Below are 19,948 nucleotides of genomic sequence, written 5' to 3'. Positions count from 1 at the left end.
TTGTCCTTAGGATAATTTAGGTTAGGTAGTGTGTCAGCTTAGGGACTGGTGACCTTAGCAGTTAAGCTAAGTCCCCTAAGATTTCACACACGTTTGAACATTTTTGAACATTGAAATGTCCCAGGACCTGGACTCGACTTCAGATAACAGGATCCGTTAAAAGAAGGCAAGGCCAAAGTCGGGCACGGGTAACATCAGCAAGAGATGGCCGTTATCTGCGGTTATCAACCCGTCGAGGCAGGAGGCTGAATGCAATTCAGCTGCAACGCACCCTCCTGGCAGCAACAGGGCGCGCGATATCAGCACAAACTGTCCGCAATCGCCTTCGGGAACGTGGGCTCTACGCACGCAGGTTTGCTGTGTGTCCCATTAAAACCACGACACCGTTTAGTCCGCAGAAACTGGACGAGGAAACATCAGGATTGGAGTAGTAACTCATGGCGCCGGGCGCTGTTCACAGATGAGTCAAGATTTTGTATTCAGTCGGACAATCGTCGTTCCTCATCTGGAGAGAACGTGGAACTCGGAACAATCCTGCTTATGTGCAGGAAACATCACCGTATCATGGTGGTGGACGAATGGTGCGGGCAGGAGTCAGTATTGGTGGACTTACGGACCTCTATGCCATTCAGAATGGCGCGTTGACTGCTTAGAGGTATAAAGACTAGACCCTTCGTAGTTGTGCCCTACGCAGGTGCCATAGGAGATAAAGGATAAAGGATAAAGCTCGTCCGTACAGAACTGCACCGGTGGATTACATGCTCGAAGAGAAGGGAATTGAACGAATGGAGAGGCCAGCTTGTTCACCTTCATAATCCCGATTGAGCATGTTTGGGATCCAATTGGCAGACACATTGCAGCCATACCAGCACCTCTCACAACGGTTGTAGAGCTGGATATTGTACTTATGGAAGAATGGCCAAATATCCCTCAAGAGCTGGTTGATAACCTCATACTGCCCATGCCACGCAGGTGTGCAACTGTACTGGCCGTCCGAGGTGATCATACACCGTATTAGAGGGCAACGACAATGACTGTTTCACTATTCTCGTAGCCCCATGGTGTCTCGCTCTACGTAAACGCCATGTAAACCTCAAGTACGGAGTTGAGACAGCAAAACATCGTACTGTATCACACGCAGATTACAATTGTTACCGATATCTGAATAAAACAAGTTACCATGTGTCTATTGTGTATAATATCTCACCTGATTCCCTAATTGAGCAACGTAGTTTGACGACCACTGATCTAAAGGCTACCGGATCAGGTCTTGTGACCTTTCCTCTGTCGAGCGATACGAGACGTTCTGAATCCCGGTCCGGCTTATCGCTCGCAGTTTGCGTACAAATCGGAAAGCAGGACAATGACGGCTCCAGCGCTCCCATGCAGCGCTGCACCGGCTGCAGAGCCGCGGCCGCCGGCTGCCGGCTCCCAGCTCTGCCGGCGCTGACCTTGCGTTTCGCCGACTTTCCCCGCGGTGTGTCGGCGGCGGTGGCGGGGGGCGGCGGGTTTAGCCGCGCGGCCGCGGGCCCGCCGCTCACTCAGCGCCGCGCCGGACATGGAGAAGGAACACCAGCAGCAGGACTCGCTCGCCACCGTCGCCGTCAAGGACTACGCGCCCTCCGAGTCCGCCTTCAGCTGCGAGCCGCCCCCGGTAAGCAGTCGACCGTCACTCGCTCTTCTCTTATACCATCCCACTGTACGTACCGGTAAACCTAGACAGGATCAGCAGCAGTATAGCACTGTTCAGTAACGATGCTGTTGTGTACAGAAAAATATCTTCGTTGGACGATCGCAAACAATTGCAGAAGGACCTTTGATCTGATGGGATTACATTTTCCTGGAGGTATATTGAGTTGCAACGTTATCTTCTGTACGGACAGAAGCTGAAGTAATTAATTAAAATTTGTGCCAAAGATGGGATTTGAACCTGGATTCCCTGCTTACTAGGCAGATATGTTGTCCACTATATCACCCTGGAATTGTGGCTAACAAATTTTAATTTATTGTTGGATATAGGTTCCGTCTTTTAGCGAAAACACTGAACACATTTTATTTTCTTTTTACCCAAAGATGTTTCTGCATCTCTGTGCCATCATCAGTGGTTTTGTTTTAGATTGTATGGTTTTGCAGGATCATATGTATGTTCTCCTGCACTGATAGCTTGTCATGTTTTGTTGTGACTGATCCTTCTTCTTTTGCATTCTGAGGGCACTGCACCCCTATAGTCATGTACTTTGTGTAGTCTCTCTCTCATAAACCTCTTGTCCTTAACCCGATATGCGAAGTGCCATGGCGTTTATAAAAAAAGTACAGTAAATGTCTCTGAAGTCCCCTCAGAACGCAAAAGAAGAAGGGTCAGTCACAACAAAACATGACAAGCTGTCAGTGCAGGACACCGTACAGATGGTACTGCAAAACCATATAAAGTAAAATCGCGTTTTCACTAAACAAAACCGACTGATGATGGCACAGAGATGCCGAAACACGTTTGGGTGAAAAGAAAAAAACAGTGTTTGTGCTAAAAGGCGGAATCTACATCCCATAATGTAACTGGAAACACGGAAAGAAAGACAAGAGGTGCAGATCCAAAAGATGAATATTTAATTTCTTACTTCAGCTGCTAGCCTTGTAGAAGATTGGAAAAAATTTCGTGTTGGTGTTATCAATAAAAACACTCTCTAAATGTGGATGTTGGTGTCGTCGTCTCCGTTGTTGTTGTTGTTGTTGTTTTGTTGTGGTCTTCAGTCCAAGTAATGGTTTCAAGCAACTCTCCACGTTAGCCTATCCTGTGCAAACCTCCTCATTTCTGAATAACTGCTGCAACCTACATCCATTTGGATCTCCTTACCGTATGCATCTTTGGTCTTGCACAACAATTTTTACCTCCATTACCAAATTGGTAATTCCTCGCCTCAAGATCTGATATATTAACTAATCCCTTCATTTAGTCAAGTTGTGTCGTAAATTTCTTTTTGCACCATTAGACTCAGTACATCCTCATTAGTTATTCACTGTACCAATCTAATTTCCAATATTTTGTATGACTAAATTTCAAGAGCTTCAATTATCTTTTTGTCTTGACAGCTTATCATCCATGTGTCCCTTCCGTGCAAGGACACTCTCCACCTTCAAAACAGGATTCCTAACATTCAAATTTATATTCGATGTAGAAAAGTATTTCTTTTTTTTCTGAAATGCTTTTCTTGCCTCCATTCCGCTACGGCCATCATCAGGTGTTTTCCTGTCCGAATAGGGAAACTTAACGACTGCTTTTAGTGTCTCATTTTCTAGTCTAACTTCAGCATTAAAAACTGATTTAATCGAAAGTGTTCCATTATTCTCATTTTCCTTTTGTTGCGGGTCGTCTTATAACCTCTTTTCATGACATTGTCCATTCCTTTCAACTGCTGTTCCAAGTTCTTTGTCGTCTCTAACAGAAGTACAGTGTCACCGGTAACTTCAAAGTTTCTATTTCGTTTTCCTGAGCTTCAATTCCTTTCCCAGTTTTCTATTTAGTTTTCTTTGCTGCTTTCTCAGTGTACGTATTGAATTACATTGGAAGAAATATATCAACGCAGCCTTACTCCCTCCTCAACCTCTGCCTCCATTTTATGTCCTTCACTCTTATAAATGCGATCTGGTTTCACAATAAATTAGAAGTAACCTTTCACTTCCTGTAGTTTATCCTTGCTACCTTAAAAATTTCTAAGGGTGTAAATTTCGATACATGTCAGATAACGTCTACAACACAGAGAAATAACCGGACAATATCTCATCATAACGGTAGTGGTGAACATTTCGAAAATCTCAAATCGTGTATGTCTTTAGTGGTATTAGTAAGAAGTTAAATATGAGACAGTCATGTAAAATCAGTACAGAGAAAATCGATCAGGAGGCAGACTTAGTGGTAATGTTCTCGAAGTATGCTTTGCTTCTGTATAGGAAGTGGCGCAAGTGCGACCAGTTCTTTAGGACTGTTCCAGTGTTTGGAGTCGTTATCAAGTAGGTATGACAACAGACACCGAACCAATTCAGAAACGCAGCGCTAGAGTCAGAACGGATGGGTATAGTCCATATAAAATAAATGTCCTGTGGCTAGGGCCTCTCGTCGGGTAGACTGTTCGCCGGTTGCAAGTCTTTCGATTTGACGCCACTTCGGCGACTTGCGCATCGATGGGGATGAAATGATGATGATTAGGACAATACGCAGTCTCTGAGCGGAAAAATCTCCGACCAAGCCGGGAATCGAACCCAGGCCCTTAGGATTGACATTCTGTCGCGCTGACCACTCAGCTATCGGGGGCGGATCTCCATATGAAAATGTAATATAAATGCTCGGGAACTTAAAGGTGATTCTTGGAAGAAAAAATGTATTCTCGCAGAATTATTGTTGATAACTGTTTAAATAATAATGCATTCTTCATTTAACTGTTATTTTATTTCCTTCTGGATACACTATTAAAATTTCGGCTTTACAGCCATTTTTAAATGCGCCATTATTGTCCTTCCGAAATTCATTACATTGCGTAAAAGTATATTCATGTTAATAGCACTTGTAAGGTATGTCAGAGTACAGAGTGAAAGTATGAACCCGGCCGCGGTGGTCTAGCGGTTCTAGGCGCTCAGTCCGGAACCGCGCGACTGCTACGGTCGCAGGTTCGAATCCTGCCTCGGGCATGGATGTTTGTGATATCCTTAGGTTAGTTAGGTTTAAGTAGTTCTAAGTTCTAGGGGACTGATGACCACAGATGTTAAGTCCGATAGTGCTCAGAGCCATTTGAAAGTATGAAGTAGGTTGTCAACAATTTAATTAATAAGAAAATTAACACCCGTTGGGTAAATTTAGAGAACCTATATTTGAAGAAGACGTTGTGACCATTACGCTGCCCCCATCGTGCATCAAGCGTAAGGATCATCAGAATGTGACAGATAGTAGGGCGCGCACGGAGGCATGCAGTCATTTTCGCATCCGTCGATACACGAATGGAATAGAAATATAAGTAGATAACGATGATACTTCCTGCCCGCCATACGCCGTACGGTGGCTTATGAGTATAGATATAAATGTAGATGTAGATGTTGTGCCATTATATTTTCACGCCTATCATTTCCAGTTCCTGTTATGTTTGTCCGAATACAGAGTGGTGGGCAAACAATAAATGTTACTAGGCTTTTCGAATACACACCAGTCCAGCGGTTTCAAAACTGCTCGCCTCTGTAACAGTTCTGCATTCGTATCCATTATTGTAGGTATAATAGTTGTTGACATAGCTGCTAATGGTTCAATGACGAACGTGAAAGTCACTGTGTTTCTCAAAGGGTGAGAAGCTTTTATGATTCTTGATTAAAGACAACACTGTATCCTCCTGTATGTGGCTGTGATACCGTACATGCACCACTATGTGGAACATACAGCTCGAGGAATTCTAGCGATATAATGAACTGATACATCCAGCTCAGAAATAACGAGCTAATTTTGTAGGCTGTTTTTAGCTGAAATATTCTGCCAGACACCTAAGTTACTGTCCATCCTTTCAAGGAATTTACTCGCCAGAGAACTCCGACAAATCGTCTCGCTCGGTTGTCTCGTTTGACTCTGCGGGAAGACGAATATTTTTCTGCGAATGGCAGACGCAGTGTTTGCGTACTGCCAGAGATAGTAGTGGAATGCTGAACAGAGAATGGCCTCCACTGCTGGTTCCGACGACAGAAAACTCGCTACTAAGCCACTCACCTTGGCGTCAGGACAAGTGGACTCATCTTTACGTTTAACGTCAGATAAACACCTGTAATGTTCCCGCTGGCTGTCACACGTAGTCTTGAGGCCAAAACGTACCCGGCCATCCGAAGGTCATCTTAAGACCTCTACGGATGGCGGAGAATCACCATAAGACAATTAACCGAGCTGTTGTAATTATACAGCCTCCGTGAATATTCATAGACGGTGGCATTTCGAACAATTAAGGTTGGAACTATGACCTGCAACAATTGCACCTTATGTCTGCTCAGTAAGAACTATGTCCAGATCGTCAGCTGCAGAGGTGATGGGAGAATTGGAGAATAGGACTTTTAACTGTCAGTCGAAATACAGACCACGGATGTCGTAGAAACTGCCCAGTTAGATCGTGTTGAGAAGGGAAATTCTCGGTGTTTTGTTGAAGGAACGAAATTAACTTGAAGGGCCTGAGAAAACCCACTGGAAATGAACACGAAGTTTGTCAGCCGATGAATATGTCTGAAAGCGGAAACTTCTCAAAAACCGCCTGTGTTTTTCCTCTCCCACTAGTAGGCGAGCTGACGCATGTCTGTTCAAAGGTGCACCCAGATCCATCTTTGGCCACTTCTTTTCGATTCTCTCTAAAAGCTCGGGAAGGAATATTTGTGTACCGTATACCACTCTGGGGCAACAGTCTTGCCGCAGTGGATACACTGGTTCCCTTGAGATCACCGAAGTTAAGCGCTGTCAGGCGTGCGCAGCACTTGGATGGGTGACCATCCAGGCCGCCATGCGCTGTTGCCATTTTTCGGGGCGCACTCAGCCTCGTTATGCCAATTGAGGAGTTACTCGGCCGAATAGTAACGGCTCCGGACAAATAAATCCATTATAACGACCGGGAGAGCGGTGTACTGACCACATGCCCCTCCTATCCGCATCCTCACCTGAGGATGACACGGTGGTAGGATGGTCCCGATGGGCCACTTGTGGCCTGAAGACTGAGTGCTGTATACCACTCTACAGTTGCTGTTCTCTCTTTCCCAAGGAGAAAAGGGCCCACGATTTATTTCATCACACTTTTGTTGAATGAACATTGGCAGTAAAGACTCTGACGCATGACTGCTGCTTCGCCCCTGGATCAGACAGATGCAGCCACGTTCGTTTCCTGCTCTGATCTTAAAGACTCTATTGAAACCACAGACGTTAAATATCTCTTGAAAATTACAAATGCAGAACCTTGCGTCAAGTTTGGGATCCACCTTTTTGACAGAAAGACTCTTGCCTACATTTCAGAGACCTAAGCTGAAATGAAAGTGCTGATAGTTCAGTGTGTGTTCTCTCCACTCAGTCTCTGAACTTGAAACCCGTTTTCTTCACCGGGGACTGTTGGTTGGCACTGGAATCGACGTCCATCTCGAAATCGCCTTGAATTCCGTGAACAATTGGAAAGCCACTCCTACAGCAGGTAGCTAATTTCCAAATGTCGCACTCAGTCTTTGAAGGCAGTTATGGCCATTAATTACACTCTGACGTATTAGTATCACTCATAGACAGTCCCTCTGAGAGACCGCAGATGACAAACTGATTATCCTGCGGATCACGACAACGCTTACAACACTCACACAAGATTTACAGTTGTAATAATGTATAGTATTACAGCCTTGTCAGTTTTCAAACTGTCGCTTTCCGAAACGATTTCCTCCTGCATTTAACATTTCTCGAAAGCAAAGTAATTATAATTTGTTCAGAATGAGTGCTAAAATTGCGGACAAATATTTCAGAGAATTTGTCACTATTTTGATATGATTATAGCTGACTTCGAAATTACGAGACGTGGCGCTACAAAATGATTCTCCGATTTCGAAAACAACTTGTAACAAGTCAGTTCCTTCTGAGAATTTTTTATCATGCAACAGTTTAAAATATTTCTTGTTTCATGGCGTATTATTCAAGTTGACACTTAAATTTTCGGTTTTAAGGTTTTGTAAGGTAGATCTATGTTGTTTGTGCGTCCACACCTCGTACGTATACAACTGGAAAGTGCGTGTCTGCATAGGAAGCCGGCGAGTGAAGGAGCGGTATGTGGCCAGAAAACTCATTAGAGACAGAGAGCAGGTTTAGTTGGGGAAGTCGGGGATAAGAATCATTCGAGGACTTGCCAAACGAATCGCTCCTGAATTCTGTAGATGATTTGTTGACACTAAGAAGAAGCCAGTGAAGGAACAGTAACGACGCACCTGTTGGATTCGAACCCTATGCCTCCAGCGAGTGAGTCCAGTGCCTTTACCGCTACGCCACTCGATCTGTCGGGCGAGAAAGGATGGGACAGTGAACTGATACCTGAGATGCCAGATTGTTAATAAAAGTAAATAAACGAAGGAACGTAGAATTTCCTCGAATCTTAGCACGTCGCTAAAAGTGACAACATCGAATTGAAAAAAAGTTTGTTTATATATCCGGTGATTATTTCGGTGTAATTTCCAAACAGATGAAACGTTTATGTTTCGTATTTATTTGAATTTTGTTTACTAATATAATCTAGTGTTTGTATTATGATTTGTAAGTGGGTGTAACTTAGCAAAAAAATAACTGTGTTAAGTTGGAGGTAGGAATGGAGCACACAGAAGCCGATTTTCATCGTATAAAACTTTACTAAACCGCATTTCCGTAGTCCTGACGTAATGATTTTTTTCATGTTCAAACAATTTGACATTCGTGTTGTCTATGGGTGGAATGGATTAAGACTGAGAAGATGCTTGTCTAACTTTTCTGAGATTATCTTTGAATATTTTCTCTACGCAGCGGAGGTCGGATTCAATAAGCTGGTAGGCCTACACAAAAAGAAAAGACGTCGAAGAAATTGGGTTCTTAATCACGACTGTTTAATACCGCACATTTGTACAGCCACAAAAATGTAGGTATTCTGATAGCGTAAATAAATGATACCTGTATTCAGGACTGAGATCCCTTTCTCGCAATAAGAAAATTTTCAGTAAAAGTGTATTATGAAAGTCAATTACATATTAAAAGTGGACAACTATCAAAAAATAATTAGCACAATCATATCTCCTCACTTCTCACAGTAGCTGTGTAAAATATAATTCTAGATGTTTCCGTTACTATGGGTTCTTGCAATTCTGTAAGTAGGCTTTCGCGGGTTTATTGACGTCTGTCTTCAAGCGTTTGTCAATTCCTTACTTCGTTGGCGCTCTCCAGTGAGTCAGATAAACCCGTGACTATACGTGCTACCCTTATTTGCACACGTTAAATCTTCCATGTTATTCCTGTGTGCTACAAGTTGCACAAATTCGAGCAGTAGGCGTATTTTAGATGGGACGCACAGGCCCCTTTGTAGACTTCCTGCATTTTCCCAGTACCCCACCAACGAACTGAAGACCACCACCTGATTTTCCTAGGACTGAGCCTATGTGATCGTTCCGTTCCATATCCCTACAAATTGTTGCAGCCAGGTTCTAAAATGAGGCAATTAATTCCAGTTGTGAATCTCGTGCTGTAGTTGTAGGAAACTTCTTTTCATAATTAAAGGAACTTGCCTATCTTAGCACTATTTTTAAAACTTATCAAGAATGACCAAGAAATTTTTGCAGTTTTTTTTGGATAGTGGTTCGTTACAGGTAAGTGCATCATCTGCAAAAAGTCTGCCATCTCATTAATATACAGGGTGTTTCAAAGCCTTAGCATCAAACGCCAGGGGTTACACGAGGATGTCCTGAAAAGTAATGACTACGGTTTATTTCACGTGAAAACTTTTTAAATAAAACGAACATTATTAACATTCTAAATCTTTGCCCTCCATGCCTACGTATTTACTTCTCAACATCGTCAACCTGGCGACGAAGACATTTACCACACGGTTCACTAGTTTGTTGGCATTGTCATTGTGGAATGTTTGAGTTTGCTCATGGAGCCACAACCTTACCTTTGCTTTCACCACTTCATCACTATCAAAGTGAAATACTCGAAAGTGTTATCTAAGTTTTACAAACAGATGAACATCGCATGGGGCCAAGTCAGAACTTTATGGAGGATCATCGATGAACCCAAGGCGATATTTGCAGAAGTCGCAGCGTTTGTGTGCATTGTCGCATTTTTATATTGAAGAACAGGGTACATTACGTTCCGGTTGGTTGTTTGATTCGAGGGAGGGGACCAAACAGCGAGGTCATCGGTCCCACCGGATTAGGAAAGGATGGGGAAGGAAGTCGGCCGTGCCCTTTCGAAGTAGCCATCCCGGTATTTGCCTGCGGCTTAGGGAAATTACGGAAAACCTAAATCAGGATGGCTGGACGCGGGTTTGAACCGTCGTCCTGGCGAATACGAGTCCAGGATGCTAACCACTGCTCCACCTCGATCGTTACGTTGCGTACCACCATGTTACACGCTATTGTTCGAAGCCCTCTACCTGCAGAGGGCTGCAAATTTGTGGACTTGAAGATGAAAGATATCGAATGTTAATAATGTTTAGTATATTTAAATAGGGTTTACTTTTGTTTGTCCATGACATAATCTTTCATCACTACACGTATGATGCAAAGACATTGAAACATCCTGCACAAGATGAACAAGGATGCCAACTTACCAGCCTGCGGCACGCCTGATATTACTTCAGTTTTTGTTACCGAAGATTACATGCTACGTGCTCGCAGCGAAGAAATTCTCAACCCATTCATAAATTTTGTTTCACATCTACGTTCCTAGCATTTGTAGACTTAGAGAAAGCTTTTGACAATGTTGACTGGAATACTCTCTTTCAAATTCTGAAGGTGGCAGGGGTAAAATAGCCCGCATCTCGTGGTCGTGCGGTAGCGTTCTCGCTTCCCGCGCCCGGGATCCCGGGTTCGATTCCCGGCGGGGTCAGGGATTTTCTCTGCCTCGTGATGGCTGGGTGTTGTGTGTTGTCCTTAGGTTAGTTAGGTTTAAGTAGTTCTAAGTTCTAGGGGACTGATGACCGTAGATGTTAAGTCCCATAGTGCTCAGAGCCAGCAGGGGTTAAATACAGGGAGCGAAAGGCTATTTACAATTTGTACAGAAACCAGATGGCAGTTATAAGAGTCGAGGGACATGAAAGGGGAGCAGTGGTTGGGAAGGGAGTGAGACAGGGTTGTAGCCTCTCCCAGATGTTATTCAATCTGTATATTGAGCACGCAGTAATGGAAACAAAAGAAAAATTCGGAGTAGGAATTAAAATCCATGGGGAAGAAATAAAAACTTTGAGGTTCGCCGATGACATTGTAATTCTGTCAGAGGCAGCAAAGGACTTGGAAGAGCAGTTGAACGGAACGGACAGTGTCTTGAAAGGAGGATATAAGAAGATCATCAGCAGAAACAAAGCGAGGATAATGGAATGTAGTCGAATTAAGTCGGGTGATGCTGAGGGAATTAGAGTAGGAAATGAGACACTTAAAGTAGTAAAGGAGTTTTGCTATTTGGGGAGCAAAATAACCGATGATGGTCGAAGTAGGGAGGACATAAAATGTAGAGTGCCAATGCCAAGGAGACCGTTTCTTAAGAAGCGAAATTTGTTAACATCGAGTATAGATTTAAGTGTCAGGAAGTCGTTTCTGAAAGTATTTGTATAGAGTTCAGCTATGTATGGAAGTGAAACATGGACGAGAAGAGAATAGAAGCTTTCGAAATGTGGTGCTACAGAAGAATGCTGAAGATTAGATGGGTAGATCACATTACTAATGAGGAGGTATTGAATAGAATTGGGGAGAAGAAGAGTTTGTGGCACAACTTGACTTGAAGAAGGGATCGGTAGGGCAGTGTGGCGGGTAAAAATTGTAGAGGGAGACCAAGAGAAGAATACACTAAGCAGATTCAGAAGGATGTAGGCTGCAGTAGGTACTGGGAGATGAAGAAGCTTGCAGAGGATAGAGTAGCATGTTGAGCTGCATGAAACCAGTCTCAGGACTGAAGACCGCAACGACAAGCTCGTATGATTGAACTTCCGTTAATACACGTCACGGTGCAGTCGACGCAGTGTGACAGCCGCACGGGACCGGTTTGGTTTCCGTGCGTTGCACGGGAAGTAGGGAGACGGACGGTGTGGTGTGTACTGGCAGTGTGTAGGGGCGGCCAGAGACACGGCTGACCCCGTTGGCTGCGCTACTTGCAGTGAGCGGCGCCGCTGGCCCACATCCGCGGGAAAGCGGGGCCCCTTCTCTTCCCTTCTCTGCCCCGCACCGCACAGGATGGGACGGGAGCGTGCGGCGTGCGCGGGCTTCGGCGTGGCGCCCTCCTGTCCCTTTGTCTGATGCTGGCGTTTCTTTTGCCGCGGGCCGCTTTCGTTCTGTCAGTCGCTGCCTACACACCCATAAAAGAGCTATTTTCTAAGCGGGTTGTCGGAAAAATTAGAGAACAATGACACGTAATACGATATTCGACGTACAACAGTATCCAAAACATGTAATTACGCAAATCCGACACTGAAGACACGGCGACATAAAACTTGATTATGGACGTCGCTACTCCTAGTTAAGGGGGCAGTTAGTCTCAAAGGTCTAAATATCACCTTGAAAAAATAAAGTCATGTAATTAACTTTTTGTTTGTTTTCAGGTACATGAGTGTAGTTCTGGTACAGAAATGAAAAATCCCACGTCACAGCATCATAGCACGCCACTACAGTAGGATTACAGGCCGGAGTGGCCGAGCGTTTTTAGGTGCTACAGTCTGGAACCGCGCGGCCGCTACGGTCGCAGATTCGAATCCTGCCTCGGGCATGGATGTGTGTGATGTCCTTAGGTTAGTTGGGTTTAAGTAGTTCTAAGTTCTAGGGGCCTGATGACCTCCGATGTTTAGTCCCATAGTGCTCAGAGCCATTTGAACCATTTGAACAGCAGGATTTCCCAAATTGTGTTCCGCAGAGCACTGGTGTTCCACGGAAAGTCAATAAGTGATCCGTGAAAAACTATTAAAGACATGGCATCTTTTTTTGCTTTTAACAATACTAATCACATTTTAAAATTTCATTATGCCCTGCGTTATTAGTTATGATTTAAAATTGAAGTAATCACTGCATAAAACAATTTTTTTAAATTTTCGTTATCTTTAAAATAAACAAGGTGTTCCATGAAAGTATCGGGATTCGCAGAGTGTTCCGTCAAAGGAAAAGTTTGGGAACCGCTGTACTAGACGACCAAAAATAAGCCTTCTCAGTCTAAAGGACGAAAATCTGTACCAAAAAATTTAATGTATGAGCAAAGCAACTAAAACCAAAGTAATACATTGTTTTTCTAAATATATGGGCGAAAAAACAACTGAGACTTCTCAGTCTCGTCAGGATATATTCTTCGTATCTGATTGAACTGTTTGCTTATTATATTAGTAATATCGTTTTACATTAACTAAAGATATTCTAATTCAGATTACAAACATCGAAACAGTCGCAGTTATGCCATTTCACGTCAGCAGGGCCAATAAACTCTTACGACACATACGACATTCTTTTGTTTACTATCAACTGTGACCAAAGTCACTGAACCATGACAACCAAAGAGATTTCTGTGCTACAGCAGAAGGAAACACATTCTGACAGGACCCCAGTGCACGAATTCAGCTCTTTGCTATTTTATGACTACAAAGCGACGGCGGACGTTACTTTTGAGACCCAATGGGGCAGTAAAAATTTAAAATATTGAAGCCATCTCCACTTTTTCAGCTAAGAATGTTTCAGTGTGTACAAAGATTGCTGACATGTACCTGTAAACAAACAAACATAGAAATTAATTACGTAACTTTATTTTTAGGTTGCTGTCTAAAATTTACGAGAATCCTTCGTACTACGTACGGCGACCTGCCACCGTAGACGAGATGGCTAACGCACTTCCATAAGCGACAACATTACTAGGCTAAGCACTATAGTGCTAATGTGCTCTCGCGCGAGAATGCGGGAGGCTTCAATCTTGACACGTGGCGCAGCAGCCAACACTATTCTGCCACCTGCGTCAATACTCCGTAACAGGCTCTTCGGGGTGCACACTGAACATTGAGCGTTAACTTTTAAGTTAGTTTAGATACGATGAAGGTGAAGACTGTTATGTTCATTGTGGGTGACGTGAAGCAAACACGAATCATGTAACGTTAACAATGTGATATTCTAGCACGGTTTTCCCACGTCCACAGCCATTCGATCCGATTGACTTGTCGCAACCTATCGCTAACGGGAACACTGTCTCTATCAATGTTTAGCCGCAGAGTTTGTGTTGAGAATTCTGTAACATCACGTGCGTACGAACTGCACTTCCTATTGTTCGTATTTGAAAATGGCGCACTTAGTGACTTTGTTAGATAATCTATTGAATTTTACGGAACAGAGGGCGCCATTCGCGATAACATTTATGGTAGGAAATGATCACAAACAGGATCACCGCTGGACTGCGCCCTGTTGCAAAAGCAGAGCCGCGCGCTCCTCTGTGTTGCTGACAATGGGTGCGGCTCAGCTGAGCTGCAGTGCCAGCAGGTTCCCGGGGCAGCGACCGATAGCTGGCGGCTTTCTTTGTCTCGGCGCTTTGCCCGCTGCGCCTGCCGCGAACTGGATTTCCGGTATCGCACTGGAAGATATTCGTAAATAAGAACAGTCTGAAAAACAGTTACCTGGTGCTGACTCTCTCTCCTTCTCCTAGTCCATCCCCTCCCCTTTTCCATCTACTCTATCACGTCCCTTCATTTAGTATCAATGTACAACATGTGTGTGAGGGACGGTTTGTCAGCGGCCATATCCGAATGTTCCACAAATTCCGTTCGGCTTCCTCAGCCTTTATAGGTGTTAGAGAACGGGCAAAGATTTTCTCATGTAAAGATGTATCAAAGAAGGTGGCTCCATGTTACCAATTCTCACCTTTCTTATAACTGGCGATAACGAAAACAAACAAGGAAGACGGGACGTAAGGAAAAAAAAAGGGAGGAGGAAAAAAAAAAAACAACTTGAGATTCGCGGAGAAATTGTCATGTTGTCTGACAACGAAATACTCCTGGCTTTGGTTACTGTTCTTGTTTCTAAATCTCAGCTAGTTGACATAAGCATAAACCTTTCCAAAATTAAAATTTCATCCGACAAATGGATCAGAGCAGAAAATGTTTTCATTTGCAACATGCCTCATCAAAATGACAGCGAGTAGATGTCTCAACGGTCTCGTAAATATTAAGGGTGATGTAAGATGTGAAGTCTTCTGGTACATCAAACTTGGATGGAAATTGTTGACAGAGAGATTCAGTCTTCAGATCAAGGATGAAAGTAAATTTGAGCAGTGCGTTCAAACAGTGCTAACTTAAGTTTCCGAGACATGGACTTTTTAATAAATTCCGCAAATAAAAGATCGGAGCAACCCACAGAACAATGGAAAGGCTCATGTTAGGCAAAAGATAGAAACAAAGAAAAGGACATACCGTGTGTTACATTGGTCAGCTTCACTGAAATGGTAGTCTACTTGCTGGGTGGCCAGAAAGAAGGGTAGAAATGCTTGACTCTCGTTCGTGCACCTTCCACAACAAGGAACAGCACACGGCCGGCCGGAGTGGCCGAGCGGTTCTAGGCGCTCCAGTCTGGAACCGCGAGACCGCTACGGTCGCAGGTTCGAATCCTGCTTCGGGCATGTATGTGTGTGATGTCCTTAGGTTAGTTAGGTTTAAGTAGTTCTAAGTTCTAGGGGACTGGTGACCTCAGATGTTAAGTCTCATAGTGCTCAGAGCCATTTGAACCATTTTTTGAACACCACGTTTTTAAGACCACTTTGGTCACTATAGTTTAGACTGCCCATGGTTTTCTCCCATAACTCGCAAAAAAAGAAGAATAATAGCGCGATCGATATTCGAGAAATGACTGATTCATTTCCCATAGCTTATGAATGTGGTAAAGGGTTGTACCACTTAAGATGTTGTTGCTGGCGGAATCAGTAATGTGGTGCACAGTATTTTCCCTCTTTAAACACCGAGTGGTCCAAGTCGACGTAATTATCCTTTAAGTGTTTTAGTTATTGTAAAGCACAAACTAACGGAAGACGAGAGTGCGTCAAGCAGTTTTATACTCCTTACATTTAAAAATTTGATTCCTGAAAGAAAGTTTGAAATGTTTGTTCTACTGTCGTGTGACAACAGACAGGGTACACACAGTCTTGTGTGGAAAATAGTAGACAGGATGTTTAGTAGATGGTAGGTTCAGATGGCTCTGAGCACTATGCGACTTAACTTCTGAGGTCATCAGTCGCCTAGAACTTAGAACTAATTAAACCTAACTAACCTAAGGACATCACACACATCCTTGCCCGAGGCAGGATTCGAACCTGCGACCGTAGCAGATGTTTAGTAAAATAAGTGGAAAGTTACTACTTGAAGAGTAGCGTGATGTGTCGTAAATATGGAACTAAACGAAATACATGAGAGTAAGGTGTGAACTAGTTAGTGACTGAGATGGGAGTAATTTTCACATGAATTAAAGCTGTTGTGCACTTTTCCAGGACAAGGACAAAACCGTGGCCTTGTCCATATGATGTTGAGTTGATCACACACCGTAATTGCTGATAACGCGCTCATTAAACGCCTGTCTACATCAGGGAACTTACGTACTCTACAGAACGACGGAACGTTTTCCTTTCCTGTTTGTAGGACATGAATTCCAGGGTTATTCGCTTGAGAACAAAATGTTATTACTGGTTCATACATTGGTACACGGTTACAGCTAGTGTGGTGACGCTAAACTTCAAGCCAAAAGATTTTCATCGACAATAGTCGGCTGCTTAGGGGAAAACGGTTTCTGATTTACCTGTCGCAGTCACTAGACTGTTCGTCTGGTCTGGTATTAAATCCCAAACCTATCCGAAGTCTTTCATCGAGTGAACGAAGTCGGAGCTAAACACAATGACCATGTGAAGTTCTGCATGTGGTATACTCTGTCCGAACAGCGCTGTAAAGTAAAAAGAACGAAGAGGGCGAAAATGAATCAAAGGTCAAGGGCCCATGACGAGTTATGGAGGATGGAAGGACAGAGAATGTCAAGGAACACTTTCTACAAAAATGTCCTCAAAGCCACTTAGCGCCTGTCAGACAGTGTGGAAGTGAAGGTGATAAGATGCTGGAAAGTTGCGTCACGGCGACATGTGTGTTGGTGTTGGGTTGTGACGGGCGCACTCTACGCCGGCCAGCGGTTGTCCTTGTGTGCCAGGCACCGCCGCTCCACACACGGGCATTTCCGTCGCTGCCGCGTCACCACCGATACAGAGATGCTTTGTTACCTGCTCAAATGGTTCAAATGGCTCTGAGCACTATGGGACTCAACTGCTGTGGTCATTAGTCCCCTAGAATCCTGCCTCGGGCATGGATGTGTGTGATGTCCTTAGGTTAGTTAGGTTTAAGTAGTTCTAAGTTCTAGGGGACTAATGACCACAGCAGTTGAGTCCCATAGTGCTCAGAGCCATTTGAACCATTTTTTTGATTAGGTTATGAAATAAAAGTAGTCTTTGAATTTTGGTATTTGGGCAGGAAAATAACTAACTAAGGCCGAAGTAGAGAGGACATAAAATGCAGATTGGCAATAAGGTTACTGAAAAAGCGAAATTTGTTAACATCGAATATAAATTTAGGTGTTACGAAGTCTTTTGTGAAAGTCGAGAGAACAGCCTTGTACAGAAGTGAAACGTGAACGATAAACAGTTCAGACAAGAAGCACCTTTTGAAATATGTTGCTACTGAAAGATGTTCAAAAGTAGATGGACAGATCACGTAAATAATGAGGAAGTTCTGAACCGACATGGATGATAAACATTGCCACAACTTGTCTAAAAGAAGTGGTTGATTGAGGGGACACTTTCTACAACACCAAGCTATCGCCGATTTGGTAACGGAAGGAAGTGTAAGGGGTAAACATTTTAGAGGGAAACCAGTGTTAGATTACAGTAAGCAGGTGCAAATCGATGTAAGTTACAGTAGTTTCCCAGAGCTGACCTTGCACAGGACGGAATAACGCGGAGAGCTACATCAAAACAGTCTTCAGACTGAAGACTCAACACCAATAACAATTTTGTTCCTCCGTAGATAAAATTGTGCTCTACAAACATTCATTATGTTTATTTCACAAAATAACTCTACATATTTCATTTTACACGAATTTTTAACTATGTCACTACCAAAACAAAAAAGTTATTGAATTTTAACTTTCATTTTTCGTGTTTAAAACACGTAGAAAGTTGTGCTACTCACAAGATATTCTACTTTTGTCAATGCGCCACGCCAGTAGTAAAAGGGTGACGACCACTGGAAAGATCCTGTTATGTCACGGATAATGGACAGCCCACAAGACAACACTGAAACTGGGAAACGCAGAAAACTCGAGAAAATTATTTATCGCCCGTTGAAATTTTTTTCTGGGTGTTACACCCTGCTCAGATTTGGTGAAATCCGATTCATTCCTCTACATCGACCTCTCTCCCGACAAAGCTAGAATCTTTTTTTGGAAATTTGTGGTAAGGACTATGGGACCAAACTGCTGAGGTCATCGGTTCCTAGGCTTTCGCACTACTTAATCTAACTTAAACTAACGTACGCTAAGGACAACACACACAGTCATGCCCGAGGGAGGACTCGAACCTCCGACGGGGGGCGCCGCCCGTACCATGACAGGACGCTACCCCGCGCGGCGACAAAACTAGTATCGCAGTTCTGAAAATCACATCAGTGGTCAATATCCAAACTTCCTTTAGTGGAATACGATGATCACCAGTCACGAAGGCGATTACAGACGTATAACGCTTGAAGGGACTTAGCACTATGGTAGACGGTGAACCTTCACTTAATGTAATCTACGAACCCGTCAATCTGACCATTTTTGGGGGCCATAAGCTTTTGATATGCCCAAGAGGATGATTATTAATTTACATGAAAAATTCATAGGGAGATGTTGAGTGAAAAAAGGAAAATCGTAATGTGAGCCGAGGGCACAATGTCAACAAGCTGAACTAATAAAGGGTCTCGTTAACCACATACGAGGGCGGATCGCTTAATCTTAGGATTACTAACCTCACATCTAAGTTACCTACTAAGCTGTAAGAGATAGGACCTTGAGATCGGTTCTGGAGTGAGTTCTGTTGAGTGAAGGAAGTCTGAGACCTGGATCAGATCTAGCACAAAGGTACAGTCACAATCGACACTTTCGCAAGTAAAGAGTCCATTTTGTTATTGAACAGCTAATCGGGAATACAGTCAACGCACTACAGTCCAAAACTGCAAAGGGACTGAGAATAAGTTTGGGTACACAAGAATTGATTATTTTAGAAATTTAATTGTTTTTGCTGTTGCTGGTGAAAACTATATCGCTGTCTGCAATCTTAGGTTTCCCTGTGTAGTAGAAATGTCAGCAGCACTGACCTCACTTTTCTGTACACGTATGTCGTTGCGAAACTGACGATGTTTTCCGCATAGAAAACAGCACCGAGTTTCTTGACAGAATACAACGGATGCGGTTGCGCCAAGCGAAATGGCGTAAAGGCAACGCGATGGAATAGTAATCATCGAGGTTCACTGATTGATGAAAAAGTGGAGACGAGTCCCGTGTGTTGAATAATTCCCAGAATTTATCTAAAAAGACCGACAAAGGACAAGTAACGTGGCAGTTCTAGGTTTGCGGCTGTACGTGCTGATTAATAAGAACAGTACCGTTGTTGGCTAGAATTTTTGTTGCTGTGCTCGATTGCAGCTCTATTTGAATAAGAAACGCTTTCGCTTACTCGAGATTGTCTTATTGTTACTCAACGAAGTAGGAACGACGACAAACGCTTTGTTCAACTCCTTAGCGAGATATTCGTAACATTTTCTTGTGAAAAACAGGAGTAATCACACTCTTGTCGCACACATGTTGACAATAACGCACTGAAGTAAGTGTAGTCGTATTCAGAGTTGAGCTGCTATAAACTTCAAGGACAGCTAGTGAAAGGTCTGACGGCAGGAGATAGAGCTCGTTTTTATGGTGTAATCTTGTGTCAGGCGGCTTTTGATAGCATTTCCGCTGAGTATAGCATACGTGTAAGCATGGTGAAAAAGAGGAGTATCATATTTTAGTAAGGAGGCAGCTACTAGCCTGGAACACCAGCTAAGTGTATACGATGAGATCACTCTTTTCCAACAGCCTTATTTACGCATTCCCTAACATAAATGAGATTACAAATGTACAGGAAGGAAATATAGCCACCCATTTCAGCAAGAGAATTGAAAGAAGGAAC

General features: G+C 43.4%; 1 protein-coding gene across 1 annotated transcript in view; it reads left to right on the top strand.

The window, feature by feature from the left end:
- The first annotated feature begins 1,404 nt into the window (after positions 1-1,404).
- Positions 1,405-19,948, top strand: part of LOC126355954 (uncharacterized) — a 113,099-nt gene continuing 94,555 nt past the window's right edge. Inside the window, exon 1 of the mRNA XM_050006543.1 lies at positions 1,405-1,654. Coding sequence (XP_049862500.1) covers positions 1,559-1,654 — 96 coding nt within the window. The 5' untranslated portion in view covers positions 1,405-1,558. The remainder of the gene's footprint in view (positions 1,655-19,948) is intronic.

This window comes from Schistocerca gregaria, chromosome 3, assembly GCF_023897955.1.
Source record: "Schistocerca gregaria isolate iqSchGreg1 chromosome 3, iqSchGreg1.2, whole genome shotgun sequence".
NCBI classification, from domain to species: Eukaryota; Metazoa; Arthropoda; class Insecta; order Orthoptera; family Acrididae; genus Schistocerca; species Schistocerca gregaria.
The sequence above is the reverse complement of the archived record's forward strand: the minus strand, read 5'-3'. Positions and strand labels throughout refer to the sequence as shown.